General features: G+C 53.2%; 5 protein-coding genes across 5 annotated transcripts; 3 read left to right on the top strand and 2 right to left on the bottom strand.

The window, feature by feature from the left end:
* Positions 1–592: 592 nt before the first annotated feature.
* On the top strand, positions 593–1,305 carry M406DRAFT_100943 (uncharacterized protein). The gene has a single exon (XM_040914928.1). It carries the CDS (start codon positions 724–726, stop codon positions 988–990), a length of 267 nt encoding a protein of 88 aa, XP_040781587.1. The 5' UTR covers positions 593–723; the 3' UTR covers positions 991–1,305.
* Positions 1,306–3,129: 1,824 nt separating this feature from the next.
* On the top strand, positions 3,130–3,866 carry M406DRAFT_67013 (uncharacterized protein; the record flags this gene model as incomplete). Its single annotated transcript, XM_040925034.1, has 2 exons — positions 3,130–3,206; positions 3,575–3,866. The coding sequence occupies 2 exons, from the start codon at positions 3,130–3,132 to the stop codon at positions 3,864–3,866; spliced, it is 369 nt and encodes a 122-aa protein (XP_040781586.1).
* A 1,692-nt stretch (positions 3,867–5,558) lies between these two features.
* On the bottom strand, positions 5,559–6,425 carry M406DRAFT_59564 (uncharacterized protein; the record flags this gene model as incomplete). Its single annotated transcript, XM_040924640.1, has 1 exon — positions 5,559–6,425. The coding sequence occupies one exon, from the start codon at positions 6,423–6,425 to the stop codon at positions 5,559–5,561; it is 867 nt and encodes a 288-aa protein (XP_040781585.1).
* A 3,377-nt stretch (positions 6,426–9,802) lies between these two features.
* Positions 9,803–11,398, bottom strand: M406DRAFT_285367 (uncharacterized protein; the record flags this gene model as incomplete). Its single annotated transcript, XM_040918611.1, has 2 exons — positions 10,377–11,398; positions 9,803–10,124 (listed from the first exon to the last, which is right to left on the bottom strand). Exons 1-2 carry the CDS (start codon positions 10,934–10,936, stop codon positions 9,803–9,805), a joined length of 882 nt encoding a protein of 293 aa, XP_040781584.1. The 5' UTR covers positions 10,937–11,398.
* A 2,650-nt stretch (positions 11,399–14,048) lies between these two features.
* M406DRAFT_67010 (uncharacterized protein) lies at positions 14,049–15,428 on the top strand (the record flags this gene model as incomplete). Its single annotated transcript, XM_040925033.1, has 1 exon — positions 14,049–15,428. The coding sequence occupies one exon, from the start codon at positions 14,049–14,051 to the stop codon at positions 15,426–15,428; it is 1,380 nt and encodes a 459-aa protein (XP_040781583.1).
* Positions 15,429–16,425: the final 997 nt, after the last annotated feature.

Raw genomic sequence — 16,425 nt, 5'->3', positions numbered from 1 at the left:
AATGGTTCAGATAAGTAAAGTAGGACGAGTACAAAAAAATTGGTGGGCCAAAAAGGTTCGGGGCGGGAACTTGACGTCGCAGGTCGGTCCCTCGGGTGGAGCAGGGCCGTTATAGAGCTTGCATATTCTTGGAAGGACGATGTAAACTCGGTATGAGTCGGGTTGTTGTTGTAGGAACGGAAATGCTCGTTTCTGTCTGTCTTGTTTCCGTTGTTGTCTTTGGGAAAGTATCTGATGGGCAGTCATCTAACTTAGAGAGCCAAACATGTGTGAGCTTGAATCTGCACTAGAAACAACTCAAAGAGGTAAAGAAGAAGAAAAAACCAAATGTGAAGAAATAACCTGAAGCGGGAACGAAACGCAGCGGCTGCTGCGAGTTTTATTCTCGCCCTTTTCGTCCTGGTGCCGGTGGGTGTGGGGGGGAGTGACTGTATAGTAGTGCTCAAAGTACCATCGTACAGTACATAGTACCACTCTCTAGTACTTACTCATGGTACATACATGCATGGTACATAGCACGACCAGATAAATTGATCGCATGGGTTGGGATGGAGGGGACAGATGGGCTGGGGTACAATGTGGAGCGGCAAAAAGAAGCCCAATTCAAACCCCAGGGTGACGCTGAAGGAAGGTAGGGAGGGGCGTGCGACAGCGACGGCCAAGGGAAAATCCAAGGCTGACGAGAAGGGACCCCCGGGAGAATGAAGAGCAGCGTATGGATGGATGGGCTTAATGGATGGCAACGATGAGAGCGTTGCTCGGGTCGCAAGCTGCCAGACAACCCAAACCGTGTACCATTGCAACGCAACCTTCTTTTCTCCCTCCGCCTCCCTCTCTCTTTCTTCGGCTTTCTCCATCTTTCTCTTCCTCTCTGTACTCTTCTATTTCCTGCTTCACTCCCTTCCTTTGATGGTTGAGCAGGAGGGACAGCCGAGCAGAGTACAGCAGATGGTCCGCCTCCCATCTCCCCAGAAGGCGCTGACGATCTAGGACATGTTACTCCCACTACTGCATACTATAGTAGTACTAGTAGCAGCAGCAGTAGGACCAAGACAGGCCACCAATTGTCTTACCCTGGGGGGGGGTGTCTCCGGAACATGGCCCGGTAACAGGAGGCACCAGCCCCGGAATCTGAATCCGAACTTTGTAGTCGTGCTGTGTGCTAAATAACAAAGAAATCGCGCGCAAAAGTTAGTCCTCATTTTGTGAGAACCTTGCTACAGTATGTCAGCGTCGGGCCCATCGTGAAGAATGGAAGATCTCAGATGTATGCTGCTGTTCCCATGTCGAGATGCAGGCAGCCTCGGACAAGGATGGTAGTGGATGGCAGAGTGTAAGTGTGGGTGGGTGGATGAGTGTGGAGCAGGGACGGGAGCGAGGACGGAGGGAAAGATCCATCCCATGGTCTGGCACAATAGAAAAAAAAAAAAAAAAAAAAAAAAAAAGCTGGGAGCCTGGTCGTGAGAAAAGGAAGGGAGAGAGAGAGGAAAGGTCTCGGCCGTCCCTGCAGTAGGGCATGGGCTGTTTGTCCCGCGAAGATGTCCTTTCTACCAAATCATATCGCAGCAGCAGCAGCAGGTAGCACCAGTGGGCCTATCCATGCATGCACTCGTCACTCTCTTCTTGTCTCCCGCCTTACTAGTACTGTCCACTGCATCGTTCACCCTTGGCGATGGTGGATCCTGTGGGGGAAAAGCTGCCTGCCTGCCTGCCTGCCTGCCTGCCTGCCTGCCATCTACCTGAGTCCGTCCAACAATGATTCCCAGAAAGAGAGTCTTCTGATGTCCTACATATGCGCGCACGATGAACTCCTGACCAACGACAGGCAGCAATGACACATACAAAAACCAGCCAACAAGGCAAGCAGACACAAGCCCCAGAAGGCGCTAACCCCCTTCGTGGCTCGGAAAGATCCAGAAGAACGAGGAAAGAGAGACGTGGCCTGTTGCACGTCAAGGACGCGAAGTGACTGGACAGGCAAAGGTGGCTTCTTGTGTACTGTAGACTGGCTTATAAAAAGAAAAAGAAAGAGAAGGAAAAAAAAGGGGGGGGGGGACCGCACCCTGGGCTCTCTTCTCGTTGGTCGCAGTGTGCAGGCTGTTGCATGAATCTGATCCGATCGGTATGGAGGATCGGGACTCGAACAATGCGTAATGCGAGAGCAGTCAGGTCGGGGCCCCTCCCTCAGCTCTAACGCTTCTCTCTCTCCCCACGGTCAAATGCGCCATTGTGGGTCTTTCTTCTCTTGAGGCTCAACGGCTTCCTCGGGATAGGTTGGGGCTGATTTGGCCGACAGACTCACGTGCGTCGTCGTCCTGCCGAATGACGCCGTCCCCGTATGGCACACATGTGCTTCATGCTGACAGACAATGCCAACGCAGCAACATTGCATCAGGATGCAGAGGGATGATCCCGTTCACACGATCTCATGCAGGCTTGGTCTTTGCCAAGTATCTACCATCCCAAGACGGGACAGGCCTAATGTTTACCGATAACTGTAGTCTTTTCTGAGATCTTGATCAGTTCAATGCTCCCCCAACCTCGTTGTAGTGACGGGTCACCACCGAAAGTGGGCCAGCACGCTACGTAATCAGGTACTGTATCGTGGTCCCTTTCGACTTTGTTCGACCCAGGTTCGAGAAAAGATGTAGTGGATGGGTCATGATGCCAGAATCCACATATACAGCCCGCGCCTTGCCATTTCAAGGACAAATATAAAACAACCCACCCCCCCAAACATCCATCAAGGGAGCAACCGCGTGGGTGCAGAACAATTCGTATTATAGCAAGGCTTGTATCAAATGACGAGTGGATGATGTACACAAGATTGCTGATTCCACAATAGAATGTATAATTGTTATTATCGTTGTTGATGACGACGAAAAGTCCTCTGATACATGCTGACCCTGTGGGAGGGTGGAAAGAATGAAGGTAAACCCACCTTGTAGGCACCTAGCACTGTACTGCAGACCCTGGTCATGGCTCCTGGCCACTATTGTGCCTACCTAGTATAGCCTCTCGCCATAGCAACGAACTTCCAGATCTGCCCCTTTCGTCGTTACTATGGTTCGATTAGGCAGCTACTAAGAGGATTGCCGTCTGCGTCTGGATGATCCTTGTTCTGCCCACATGACCGAGATCCTGTCTCGCCGCCTTTTTTTTCTTTCTTTCCTTCCTTCGTCGTTACTTTTCACGTCCCTAGAGAGGTGAGTTCATCAGTAAGCCCGCCAGCCCGTTGAAGCCGAATCCAATCCCAGAGTGACACGCACTCCGGCATGAGGAGAGACGAGAGAGAAAAGCGCCACGCTTGAGGGAATTTTGATCAGGTTCCTGGGCTCTTCGGTAAAACGAACACACACGTCGTCTTGTATCTTCAGCTCCCTCGTCTCACAAACACACACACTACTGCACATGACAACTCATAGTGAGACCCATGCTCGATGCTTGAGTGGTACCAGCAAAAGCAGTCACCGTGCATGCGCAAGAAGTCCAAAGACCTAACGAGACGACAGGTGCATGGGCTGCTTTTGTCCCCCGCATGCAATCAATGCATTGTGCTATGGTATATGCGGAGACGGCTACCCGAGATTGACTTTTCTCTGATGAGGGCGCGATTGCGCGACGTTGCTTCTGCGCTGCACCGCTGCCCCGAGAAGACGGTTCCGAGCTCCAATGACAGCACCCAGTACGGATGCACGCGCCCTTGTGATGATGGCAAAGACGTTTGCTTCGCCACCACCCTGCAGAACAAAGGCCGGGGGAACATGTACGCCAATCTCCTTGGGTCCTCGTCCTCCTCCTCGCCATCGTGGTATGCACATACACGCACCAATGATGCACGGCCTAATGCGGGGGCTCGCGTGTAGAAACCACCCCAGACGCATGGAGAGCGTCATCTCACCTGTTTTCAGCCGTGTGCTTGACTGCTGTGCTGCTGTTAGACATACGCACGCGGTTACGCTGGGGGGTCCTCAATGCAAGTCTAGAATGGGGTGGATGTAAGTGAGCAGTAGTTGAGGATAAGGAAAAGGCGGGAAATCATGAGACCTTAGGGTGGGTCGTTGAAGAGTTCGCCCGTCTTGATTTGAGGCTGAGAAAGGGTTCTCCTGTTGACTTTGACCTACCAACCCTAATTCTCCCATTTCATCCCGGTGAACCATCCACCACCATTGTGTTGCTGTGCATCCACACCAAATCTGTCTTCCAGAGAGGGGCGGGGGCGGGAGGACAGTTTGTTCCGTCATGCCACCAGCCGTTGGGTGGGATGGTGGAGGTGGTATTCACTGCGACAAACGACGGCAGGTAAGCAATAAACTGATTGTGTTGTCCATCGCCAATTGGGTGGGTGACTGAAGGAGGGGGGCAAACACACGTACTTACATATGGTGTCGTGAACGGGTTTGAAGCAGCGTCTTCGTTCACACAAGCACAACCACCCTCCCCCTTTCCTCCCCCATGGATGGAACACACTACATCATGCCACACCACCCTTTTCTTCGCCTTCTTCGGCACTCAGCCTCGCGCTGCACTAAAGAATATACATCCATGTCCTGAGAGCCGGTGCCAGAGGCAGTTGGCCTCAATAGTTAGTTGGGAATCTGTGTTGCCTCACCTCTGAAAGAGCAGAGCTGGCATGAAACCGGGCAGATCTCAGCGGGTACCCAAGTTTGAACTTGCTTTCCCGGCAGCGTGGAGGACGTGGTTCTTTTCTCAGTGTCCTCACAGATCAAGAACATTGACAGCGCGCGGAAGAGGTACGCCAGCCGTTCTTTGGTAGCTGGCGTGACTCTCTAGCGACTGCTGTAGGTGCTGCGCAAGTAAGCGTAGAAAACAAAAACAGCCGAATTCACATTATCTCCAAGAGACCATTTTTGAACAAGAGTTGGCATCATTGTTGTGTGTGAGGGGGAACGGAACAAGAACGAGTTGCACAATATGGAGGGTGGCTTCTGTCGCTGTAGCTTTATCCACTAATGTGCAATGGACAACGCTGGTCCTTTGCAAATGGGGAACCAGACCACAAGCACGAAGTGAACACGAGTTACCTCGTCCAGTCTGTGGCTGCTGCATGCTCCTTGTTCCCACTCGCTCGTTTGTGTTCATGAGCCTTTCGTGGCTCTTCAAGGGCCGCATGATGATGTCTTAGATTGTGGCACCCCCTTCTCTCCCATTGCATCTCAGACCATATCTCCCCGTATCGAGATCTCTTTTCCTCACGGACCCCCACCCTAACCCCCCCCCTTCTACGTCTGTCTCTTCCTCAGCCTGACACGAAAGGACAAGAGAAAAAGAAAGAAAAAAGACGCGTACCAGCTGATGACGAAAGGGTTGGTAACATGGAAGCACGCCACCACTAAGAGGAGAGAAGAGTGAAGAATTTGCACGGCACCGCCGCTCCTGATCAGCTCGCTGATGAATGATTCGTCACCCTTTCTGCATGTCCTGCAGAAATAACGCGAATAGTGACACCCTACCAAACCGAGTATGCATGCGCCCAAGACGAATAACATACGCGCGCGCGCGCGCACGCTCACCCACATACAACCCAATCTGCCCATTCAGGACGAGGGGCGCTGCCCTCTGACGGGAATCTCCATGTCTGCAACGGTGGCCCTGTGGTCTGACAGAAACACGCCATCGTCGAAGCGATTGGCCAGCACCCCATACGTGAGGAACTTGATAGCCGAAGTATCCTTGACAAACAGAAAGTCGATCCGCTTGGGCTCCTGGTCCGGTTGGTCGAACGAGGTGTAGGTCAGCTCGTTCCCGTACCGCCTCCCTTCTGGGATCAGGGTCGCGATGTCGGTCATGCCGGTGCCAGGCGCCGTCATGGTCTGGTAGGCCGGGTCGCTCGTCTTGCTGTTGAAGTCCCCGCCCAGGAACACGGGGGGTTTCGCGTGGCCCTGTGCGGTGACCTCGCCGACCCAGGCATCGGTGAGCCTGAGGATCAGGCTTGCGCTCTCGGCCCTCGCCCTGATGCCCACGTGGTCAAAGTGCGTGCTCAGGACGACGACCCGCGTGCCCGTGTCCCTGTGGCGAAACTGGCCCATGGTCACGATCCGCGGCAGCACGGCGTCCCAGCCCCGGGAGCCTGGCGTCTCCGGGGTCGGGCTGAGCCAGTACGTCCTGTCGCGCTCGCACTCCCACACGTCCACCTTGTAGAAGACGGGCGAAAACTCGCCCGCGGCCACGCCGTCGTCGCGGCCGACCCCGATGTGGGCCCACGAGGTGCCCATCTCGGCCTGGACGTCCTCGACCTGCTGGGCCAGCGCCTCCTGGAGGCTGATGAAGGCGGCTGGGTGGCCGGCCACGGCGAAGCGCAGCTGGGTGCAGAGCCTGGGGCAGCGGACTTTCCAGAGCTCCTCGTGCTTGGCGGGTCTGGGGTTTGCGTAGCGCACGTTGAACGTGATGGCGCGGAAGGACATGGTCTCCTCTAGGTCGTGAGCACCCATCTTGAAGGTAGCTTGCTTGTCCTCCCTGTGGATAGTATTGGGTTATGATAGTCAACGAGGGAGGGTGTTTGTGTTTTGTGTCCCGTCAAGCTTCCAAAACTTGAAGTACTGTGTGAGAGCTCGTGGATTGTATGCCTCCAGCCGTGTCGTTGTACAGTAAGTTGCCAGCCTCTGTCGTACTCTGAACACGGTGATATGTTCGACTTTGGGATCTGAAACCTTTCCCGTGCGGGGAGGGGGTGGTTTTCAAAGACGTTGATCGACCTCGGAAGCGAGGCCTGCAGGAGCTTGTCAATCAAGGTTCGGAAATACGTAGCCGGCTACGCGTCAGTCCACGTTCCTTCTTTCTTCAGCCACGTGCACAGACACATGCTCTCAAAGGATCTACTACCGATCGTCAGTCAGTCCTTGTGGTTGCTGTTTTCCCTTTCTGGGATTCAGAAGACGGATCGCAGCTCAGAGAGTACAGTGTACACATCTTTAGAGAGCCAACCTAAGGAAAGACCATCCTGCAGCATTAATGTGTACACGCAAATGGTCGCTTGACCCTAACCCTCCTCACCAGCACCGGAGAGACGACCCAATGGATTGCTGAAGTAATGAATAAGTATGTTGGAACAACATAGGATGAAGATTGAAAAGAAGGAAGGCTCAGATGCGAGGGTTCTAAATATTCAAGGCATGGAGAAAAGGAAAATATAAACAGGTCGTGGAAAGGCCATCATTAGGTGCAGGTTGAAGCTGGAAGTTGAATGAAGAGATCGACTCCGTCAAGGAATACCGTAGGTCGTGACGACTTTCTCTCTCACTTGTCCTTCTTTTCCTCTTTGAACCCCCCCCCCCCCCCCAACTTGATAGAGACCAGTGTTGCATGTTCATTCTGTATTGAATGCAAATATGTATTTGCCCTTTTGTTGATCTATGGCCTTGCAAACATTCCTCTCTTCCACCTCATGTTAAAGAAAGGATTGCTTAGTAGATGGACACATTGAAGTTTCGTTGTGCACAGAAGACCAAGCAAACACAAATGAGCATGTTTATTAGGCAATCACGTGGCTGTGACTCTTTAACATGCCTCTTTCTAAAATGCATAAAAAACCGGGTTAATTACATCCTTGACAATGTGTAAGAATAGGCAGACGTCCATCTGGCAGTTTAGGATGCCTTGTGATAACATGGGAGTCATAGCTTAAGAGTCATCACTGTAATCAATAATACCTAATTACACATACATAATAGCACAGTGGCAACCTCACTCGTGACCAAAAGATCCTTACCAGGCAGACTCAAGGCAAGATTGAAGCTCAAGGCAGTAGGATCTCTGTCATATCAAGTACATGGCAGCTGTGTGCTTGTGTATAGTTTTGTTGTGGTAGACAAGCAGGCAATGAAAGCCTTGTTAACCCAGGTGTCATTCAGTATTGACAATGACTGTGTTGGTACCAAAAGAAAGAACATGCCGCACACATCCCGCCGCATATCAGCGGATAGATTGACAAGTCATCCAAGGTCCACAGACATGTTTGTTCCAGCCTCACTACTATGCCCATATAAGAGTTTGCACTATTGACTTTGTAATTTCCGTGACACAAGTGAGACTGTGGAGTGATCAATACGCCTTCTGATCAGTAGACGGTCGTCCAAGTAGAGTGGCGTCTGGTGTAGCCTTACTACCCACGCCTCCAATGCATGACACGGAAGCAGGTGTGTCAGGAGCCCGCCTTGCCATCTCTGTGGGTCGGGAGGCGTGGCGCAGGTGGCGACGGGATGTGGGAGTTTCCAGAGAAGCCACACTCTTGTGTTGAAAGATCCCGAGTTTATTGAAATTGGATCGGAGCAGTGATCGTGGGCCTGTATAGTACGGGTGTTAAGCAGGCAGCAACCTCGACCAGCACCGCTTTGACAAAGTTTGGAGACTGTCAGACGGGGATATTAGAGTTTGGATGAGAATCATCTCATGTTAATGAAAAGGTTTGCAGCGAACATACCAAGGGATATGCAGGATACCAGATCAAAGAGTTGATAGTCGTTGCTCTCAGCCGAACTACTACTAAATACCCTGGGTAGACTACATCGAATAGTGTCGGGCCCTCCGAAACCTTCTGGACGGGTCTCTTATTAGTCCTCGCTCTCCTCAACAAGCCATGGGCGATGCGGCCCGTCTCTCAAGAGCCATCATACCAATTAAGAAATGCAAATTTGCTCCTCCTATCCAGTTATAGATGAGCTTCTGCGGGCGGAGCAGGTTCATTGGCTGAGCTGAGACCAAGCACGCCCATCGAAGCCTTGAGTTTCAGGGAGAAGGAGAAGATGCGCAATGAATGTAATCTGACAACGACAACAGTGGCCAGATCCAAGCCATTGTTGACCTATGATACTCATTTCCGCGGTTATTGTTTTTCCCCTCCCTCCCCCCCCCCCCACCAACCGTCCCGATGCTGATTTTATCTTGCCACAGAGAGAAGTCTGGCCAAGAGTGGATTGAAAGTTTGTTGCAGGAGCAGGATGCTCGCAGTCATCTTGGAAATTTGTTTGCATCTATACGAAAAGGTCAAACGATAATCTGCTTTCGTAAGACTCGTAAGGTTGATATGAGGTGTTTATTTGTGTGTAAAGATCGAAGCTCAGGCAAAGTTCCTTTTCCAGCTACTCTGCACTTGACAGTCACGATAGAATCGGCACAAAAAAGGACGTTGAAGACTCAAAACATACAAGATCAACACTAAGCGAGCAGAGAGACGTGAGTAGAGAAACAGCACAGATAGAGACTGAAAAAGCTTGAAAACAAGACTGTACTCTGTATTTCTACATCCTTATTACCTTCCTCCCACCATCCAGCGAAGCAGTGTGTAATGCGCGAGCAAAAGCTTCCAAGGTTCTACCAAGTATGACGACCAAGCCATGTGTGTAAAATAAAGTACAGATTGTAATAACACATCTGAAAGGAAGAAAAAGAAGGTCCGCAAGGGGGGGGGGTAACGATATTACCAGCCCGCCAGCCCGTTGTTGCCTGCTGCCTGAGCAAGGCGGTGCGGTGCGATGCGATGAACGGGAAAACAAGTAGATGCGACAAGACAAAACCGTCCGCCGGGAATACCTTCCTGGTTGCCTTTCCCTCTTAGTTACCTCCCAGAGGCCAGGATATGAAAATGCACCCAATCGATGAGCAAGGAAGAGCAAGAGACAACAAGCAGATCCAACGAGAAAAGACCTCCCAAGTCCAAGCACCATAAAAGACAAGAAAACACAATCCCATGCAGTCAAGTAAAACGCCATCTCTCCAAGTATGCTAGTATCGTGTGTATCAATCACCATAATCGACTACATCCTCCTCCAGTCCTCTTACACTCTCAAGGAATCTCCTCCCTCATAGCCGCAAAGCGAACCCTCTTCCCCGCCTTAGCCGTTCGTCGAACATAATCCGGCGCATCCACCTCCCCCTCCATCTCGCTCAACACCTCTCCCTCTGCATCCTCCTCGATGCTCCACACATCTGGGCTCGGCTCCCGCCACGCCCGTGGGGAGAGACGTCCACCACTCCCGTGGTACATGTTGTCGTTCGCACCCGACCAGCTCCTCGGCCTGTTTGGGAGACGCGAGAGCGGCGTGGGTGCGGGCCGGCCCAGTGAGGTCATCGAGCGGCCGCGCGTTGCGGGTGCCATCTTGGGCCTGCTGCTGCTGCTGTGGTGGTGATGTTGTTGTTGATGATGGTGGTGGTGAATGGATGGGCTGGGCGCCAGGTACATATTGTCACCCACCATAACGTCGTCGTCATCATCATCATCATCATCATCATCATCATCATGCGCTGTCGTTGGTCCTGTCGTCGGAGGCGTGTAGCCACCACGAACCATGGCCAGGGCGACGCGGTCCTGCTCCTTCTCTCGTGCCTTGGCGGCGGCCACAGCGGCAGACTTGCCTGACTTGCGAGCCTTGTTGCCGTGCGAGATGAAGCTGCGGAGGGTGAGGGGTGGGGCGGCCAGGGTGAAGCCCTGTGGTGTGAGGCGGACGTAGTCTTCTCCGTCATCATAGTCGTTGTCGGCGCCTCCCATGTCTGTGCTGGGGGTGGCAATCTCAGGAGAGTTGCGAGAGGGGGGCGACCTGGAGCCTGATCTGAGGTAATGGGGCGGGGTTGGTGTCCTTGGGGATGGTGGTGGCCTCAGGCCGCCGGTGAGTTTAGACGGGCTGATGCTTCGGACGGCGGGCGAGGGCCGCTGTGGGTCCTCGATGCCTGCGTCAAAGGCCATGTCCATATCCATGTCCATGTCCATGATGTCGTCGTCGGTGTCACCATCTTCGAGGAGGGGTGTGGGTGTCAGGAAGGAGTTGATAGGGTCGTCATCAACGGCGAGGGACTCGCGGTGGCGGGCGGCCATCTTGGTATCGTTGCCTTCGTCCTCGATGCTCTGGTAGAGAGAAATCTGTGTAGGCGGCCAGGAGTCACGCCGTGAGGGCTCGGGCTGATTCCTTGTGGTCCTCGGCATGGCTGACGATGGCTCTAGATGTGGATCTTATATATATTTTATGGTGTGGTGTGGGTGTGCGTGGTACGCTTGTGCTTGTGCTTGTGTGTGGTGTGGGTACACCCCGTCCAATATATATGAGCAGATGTGTGATCCTACGCCCTTCTCAGTATCGGTGTGAGGTCGATAGCCATCCGGTATGACAGGGCGGGCGTCTCGTATGTGAAAGACGGAGGCGAACCCTTTCTCAACCAATCCACCAGAGAAAGAGAGATATGAGATTCCGCCGGCCTTGCCGGCTCACTTGACCTGTCAGGAGGCACCAGAGGGATATCACATATGACCAACAAGCTCGTCAGCCTCTAAGACTTCTCTTCTCCTAAAGGTGAAGAAGAGTAAGAAGATGAACTACTCCGGCACTTGAAGAAAAGAAGGACGAGGGATACGAGGATAGAAATAAGCATGAACAGAGTGAAGGAGGATGGGGTAACCATGACTCGAGGGGGGACGACAGAAAGGAGATTGATCATCCAGATCTTCTTATACCCATCCTGGTAGTTACCCTTGACCCCACGGAACGCGCATGCAACGCACACATGCATGCACACCATCAGCCATCACGAACATTGCAAGACCTAGTAGTCTAAAGTCAGAGACATCCCACCGCCATGACTACCCATCCACAGCCCACCAAGGGCTCGTAGTGCTCATCCACAAGCCACCAACTTGCCCAAAGCGGGCCCGCTTGGTCGCCTTGTGAGAGCTGAAAACCCAAAGGCTGGTGTGTGGAGGATCCAAAAGGGCTGGTGGTCACCGGCAAGACCGCCTCTGGTGAAAAAGAAAGAAATCAAGAAAAAAAGTTAGCATTCCACAGCTTGGTCGGCCGCGTGCCCTGCGCAGCCTCAGCTGCTCGTAGGCAGTGTCTCAGGTCTCACTGGTGACTGGGGTTTTGGCACACTGGCACGACTGGCATTTGCACGGAACAGGCTACTACCTCTATACCCTTGCTGGTTAAAGTAGTAGCGCTGGAACCGCACCAGGTGCAGGAGGGCCACGCAGACCACTCACGTGCTGCCTTTCATTCCAAGAGGATGATACACTGGCACATCTCTCCCCTAGTCTGGGATGACCACAAGAAAATTCCGAATGGGGGTGAGAGACCCTTGAGGCGCATGAGGCGCGAACTGGCCGAATTTGGCATCATGCATGGTGGGGGATGGTGTGTAGAGAGGTGTGTGTGACCATGGGACTCCGCTTATGGCTTGGGAAAGATGGACAGACTAAGTCTTATCCAAAAGGCGAATCAAGGAATTTAACTGGAGAATTCTGTCGCAGGGTTGAGAAGGGGGGGGAGCCCTCTCTTGACTGTCTCGTGCGTGCAGCGTGACGGTTATAATTGAGATGGGCCGAGCGTGGGATGGTCTTGTCATTGAAACGAAAACAAGAATACCGCAAAGCGCGCCTATGACAAAATCCCATGATGGCCGGACGTCTGCACGAAATGGGAAAAGAGAAGGAGAGAGAGCGTGAAAGAGTCCAAAGGTCCAGGGAGGGCCCTTGGCAGGCCTGGCAAGGTGTGTGGAGAGGCGTATGCGCGATGATGTGAGACAGGAGGGTCGGTCCCCCCAGGGTAGGATACGGTTTGCCCATTCTGGTAATCTCTGGTCCTCATGCAGCCATGGCAGATTGAGTGATAGTGATGCTTCTCGGCAGTGCACACATTATCTCGTCCTCGGCAGGCGAGAGGGTCGTAGATAGGAGGGGCACCTGATCGTCCTGCACACCATCACGGTTCGTCGATATCCGCGCAAGCCGATCTGCCCCATGGCGGAGACTGGGGCTCCTGACTCAACGTCCTATTCCCGAATGAAAATCCGTCCGTCCACCCGTCCACCCCTCAGTATTCCCCTCCTCCTCGTTGGTGAAACAAGCTGGGCACAAACTCTACGAGCTGCTGCAGCATCCAAGAAAGGACCGAGAGAATCCGAGAGAGTCAGTTAGAGACTATCCGTCTAGCTGGCCAATGGCAGGCACGGCGGAGATCGACAAAGCCGCGGGAGCATCGTACATAGTACACGAGTACCTGCATGGCGCGCGTCTCAGAGACGCCTTTTCTTGTGGCGGGTCTCGGGAATGTTTGCTCGTCCTTCTCGACTGACATTTTGATTTTGTCTCTGCCTAGTGAATTTGGGAAGCGCATAAAAAGAGGGTATGGGCGTGGGGTGTCTGTCGTTCGTCTGGTCGGATCTGGCGGCTGTAAAGGACACCAAAAAATGTTGGAAAAATAAAAAATAAAGAGCACAAAGGCAAGATGAGGTCGTAAGTACCGTGGCTTATACAGTGAGCCTGACACCTTGGCCACATCCGCCTCAGCCGCCCTATCATGGGCGCTGACGAGTCATTTCGGTCCTGTCAATCGTCCTAAGCAGGAGTGCAAAAAACGCGTGATGATGTAGGATTTTCGTGAGCCTGGGCGGTGAAGTAATTACTGTAATCAGTATTGGCTGGCCACTTTATTTATTATGTAAGCGCTCGACAGCTCACCTCCTTCCCTCTATAGAGTTGAATTGTTCGAGGAAGGAACAGAACAAGGGATATACCTTCCAAATTGGTGTGCCGGAGTTTCTCTTTGTTGGTCTGCTTTTTTCTTTCGGGGTTTGTGAATGGGGGGAGGGGGAAATGGTAATGACCCAATTCGGACACAGACACATAATTACAATATTGTGTGATAGACAATGAGTTGTCCAGCCTCTGGCAACCAGTGACAGTACTATGGTCAAACTGGGAACATGGAATCAAGAATGAAAGGCTTTTCTTTGACAGCAATACACGTTCCATTGCTCTACCGTACTTCAAACAAAAGCTACCACTGTGAAAAGGCATTCAATGGTTCAGTGGCATTGTCTGCACGATTGATACCAATGAAGAAATCATGTTGATCTGGGAAATGATCATTACAGACTCCAAACAGTCCACTTGTCACTGACTTTCGATCACCATATATAGTGCAGTCATGTCCGCCAGGTCTGAATCACAAATGGATAAAATAAAATTCCTTCACTAAATAAGAAGGCGAGCACAGAAAGGGCGGGGCAAGGGAAAAAGAGCAAATAAGAAGAAAGACAAGACCCAAATGGCAGCCACTAACCCGAACAATAGGTTCAGCTTCGGCGTGGAGCTCGAGTTCGCCGTTGCCTTCATCCAGGAGTCCCAGCAAGATGAGCTGCCCCTCGACGCCGAGGACTTTGACCAGACCTACAGAAAGCTCATCGTCGTCCCCAACGAGCCAGAGCCAGACCCAGGCATGTCCCCTCCTCCTCCTGCTGACGATGAAATCTTCCTCGACTCCAATGAGCGGAGCTGCGGTGTCAAGGCTGCGTACGAGCATGTCCAGAAAACCCTCGACCGCCTCGGCCTGAATCAAGGCACCCCGACGTGCATCTTCTATCCCAACGAGCTCGAAGAATTCCACATGTTTAGCAAGTGGTGGGCTGACAGCGACGATTCCATCTGCCTCCCAGGCGATCTGGACATCTCCCTGCCCTATAAGGGCGTCGGCTGGATCGCCGTCGAGGTGACCTCACCTGCCCTGTGGTCCGACAATCCGCAGAGCTTCGAAGAGGTTCGCAAGGTATGTAACGCCCTGAAGAACGAGTATTGGACCATGACAACGCCCACCTGTGGCCTCCACTTCCACATCGGCCGGGGCTTTGACTGGATGAATGCCAGGGATCTGCGTCGTATCGCGGCCCTCCTATTCGCGGCTGACCCGATCCTCAGTCAGCTGCACCCGGAGCACCGGCTGGGCAACAGGCACTGCCCGAGCATCCGCGACTTCAGCTGCGTCGCCACGGGCCTGACGCAGTTTGAAGCCCGGCGGAGGCTCGACAAGCAGCTCCCGAGCTGGGCGTCGAGCGTGGAGACAGAGTCCGAGCAGTTCATCACCGCCCAGAGCAGCTGTCCCAGCACCAGCACGTCTTCCTTTGATGAGAACCGCATCATCCCTCGCGGTGCCCTCAATGGCTATTCGTCCAAAGACCCAATCGAGATCATCTCCTGGACGCCAGGCACCGCAGTCTTCAGGAACCCCTCCATCTCTCACCCCACCACCATCGGCTGTGCCGCGGAGATCCTGTCCGCCACCCGCGCCGGCGTCGTCCAGCGCCTGCTCTCTGGGCATATGCTAACCGGTAGGCTGGCCTACCACTTTGGGCACTTTGACGAGTCCCTCTATGCTGAGCCTGCCACCCAGCGGACCATCGAGTTCCGCCAGTGCGCCGCGACCCTTGACTCGGACGAGGTGGTCGCCTTTGCCAGGCTGTGGGTCGCGCTCTGTGAGCGCGCCAGCGATGGGCCTCTCTCTCTGACCTGCCAGGCGATCCAGAAGTGCTCTGACGCCGAGGTGCGCCGGAAGCGAGGTCTGGCCGCGGACTTTGACGTCTTTGACCTGCTCGCGATGCTCGGCCTGAGCAACGAGGCGCAGGCGCTGCAGACCGTGCTCCTGCAAAGGTAAATACTCTTCTTGACGCTGGTCCCGGGCGCCATGTGAGTCTCAAGTGGAACGTAAGCCTCTGTTTCCTTTTTCTTTTCTTTCCCAGAATGAATACTGAATTTCCTGAAACCCGCCCCCGTCCCAATCAGAGCCCAAGTGACTTTCTTGTAAATTAAGACATTTCCAACGTAACCATCTGGAATGATAGGAGACATGAAGTGCTTCTCCAAGCGTTCACACTGGCTTCTCAGCGTAAGTAGGTGTTGGACGTACTAGGACTGCACACCCCCCCCCCCGGACTATAGCCTCACTCTTGACTCGTGCTGTTGCCCAATACATATCATGATTTTTGCATGATGATAGCGGTGACAGAGGGCATGAACAACAGGTTTCAGAGAGACTGAGAGAGGGGGAACGGGGAAGGAGGGGCCAAAGGTGACCCCCACGGACCATAACCCTGAAACCAGGGGAGGACAGGGACGATTCTTGTTTTTTGTATTCACTAGTGGCTGCATACTGCCAGTGTTGAGCAGTGATTGGGGTTATCTTGGTGTAGCATTAGATACCATGTGTGCCCCAGTACTGAAAGCACGATCAACTCATCATGTAGCAGGAGTCCTGGCTTCCAGTCAATATCCAGCTCATCTTGGTCTGAACCTTCATCTTCCGCTTCATCATCATCTTCTTCACCACCATCACCAGGAGATTTGCCCACCAAGGTGTCATGCTCACCAGTGACATGTAACCTGAGGGAGGGGTCTGTTGGCCTTATCTCCTGTCCCAAGTCTCGCTTGAGCTGCGATCAGACCAGAAGAAGCGTTGGCCTTGATCTCAAGGGGAGTCCAGCTGCGATAGCCCGCTCTGCTGTGTCTTAAGGCTCCGGCAGCGATGGTGATCAGATAGGTCGAGTGGATCTCAGCCATCCTGGAGCACGTCTTGCCCAGTCCACAGCAAGGGCCCACTAGGATGCAGAGCGAATCGACCCGAACATCTCCATCTCGAGAGCTCAAAGGCCATG

This window comes from Cryphonectria parasitica (genome assembly GCF_011745365.1).
Source record: "Cryphonectria parasitica EP155 unplaced genomic scaffold M406scaffold_1, whole genome shotgun sequence".
NCBI classification, from domain to species: domain Eukaryota; kingdom Fungi; phylum Ascomycota; class Sordariomycetes; order Diaporthales; family Cryphonectriaceae; genus Cryphonectria; species Cryphonectria parasitica.
This window is presented reverse-complemented; position numbering and strand designations above follow the sequence as displayed.

What these genes read in the sequence shown, in the direction of transcription:
- M406DRAFT_100943 (XM_040914928.1), top strand. Translation starts at nt 724, where the DNA reads ATGGGCTTAATGGATGGCAACGATGAGAGCGTTGCTCGGGTCGCAAGC.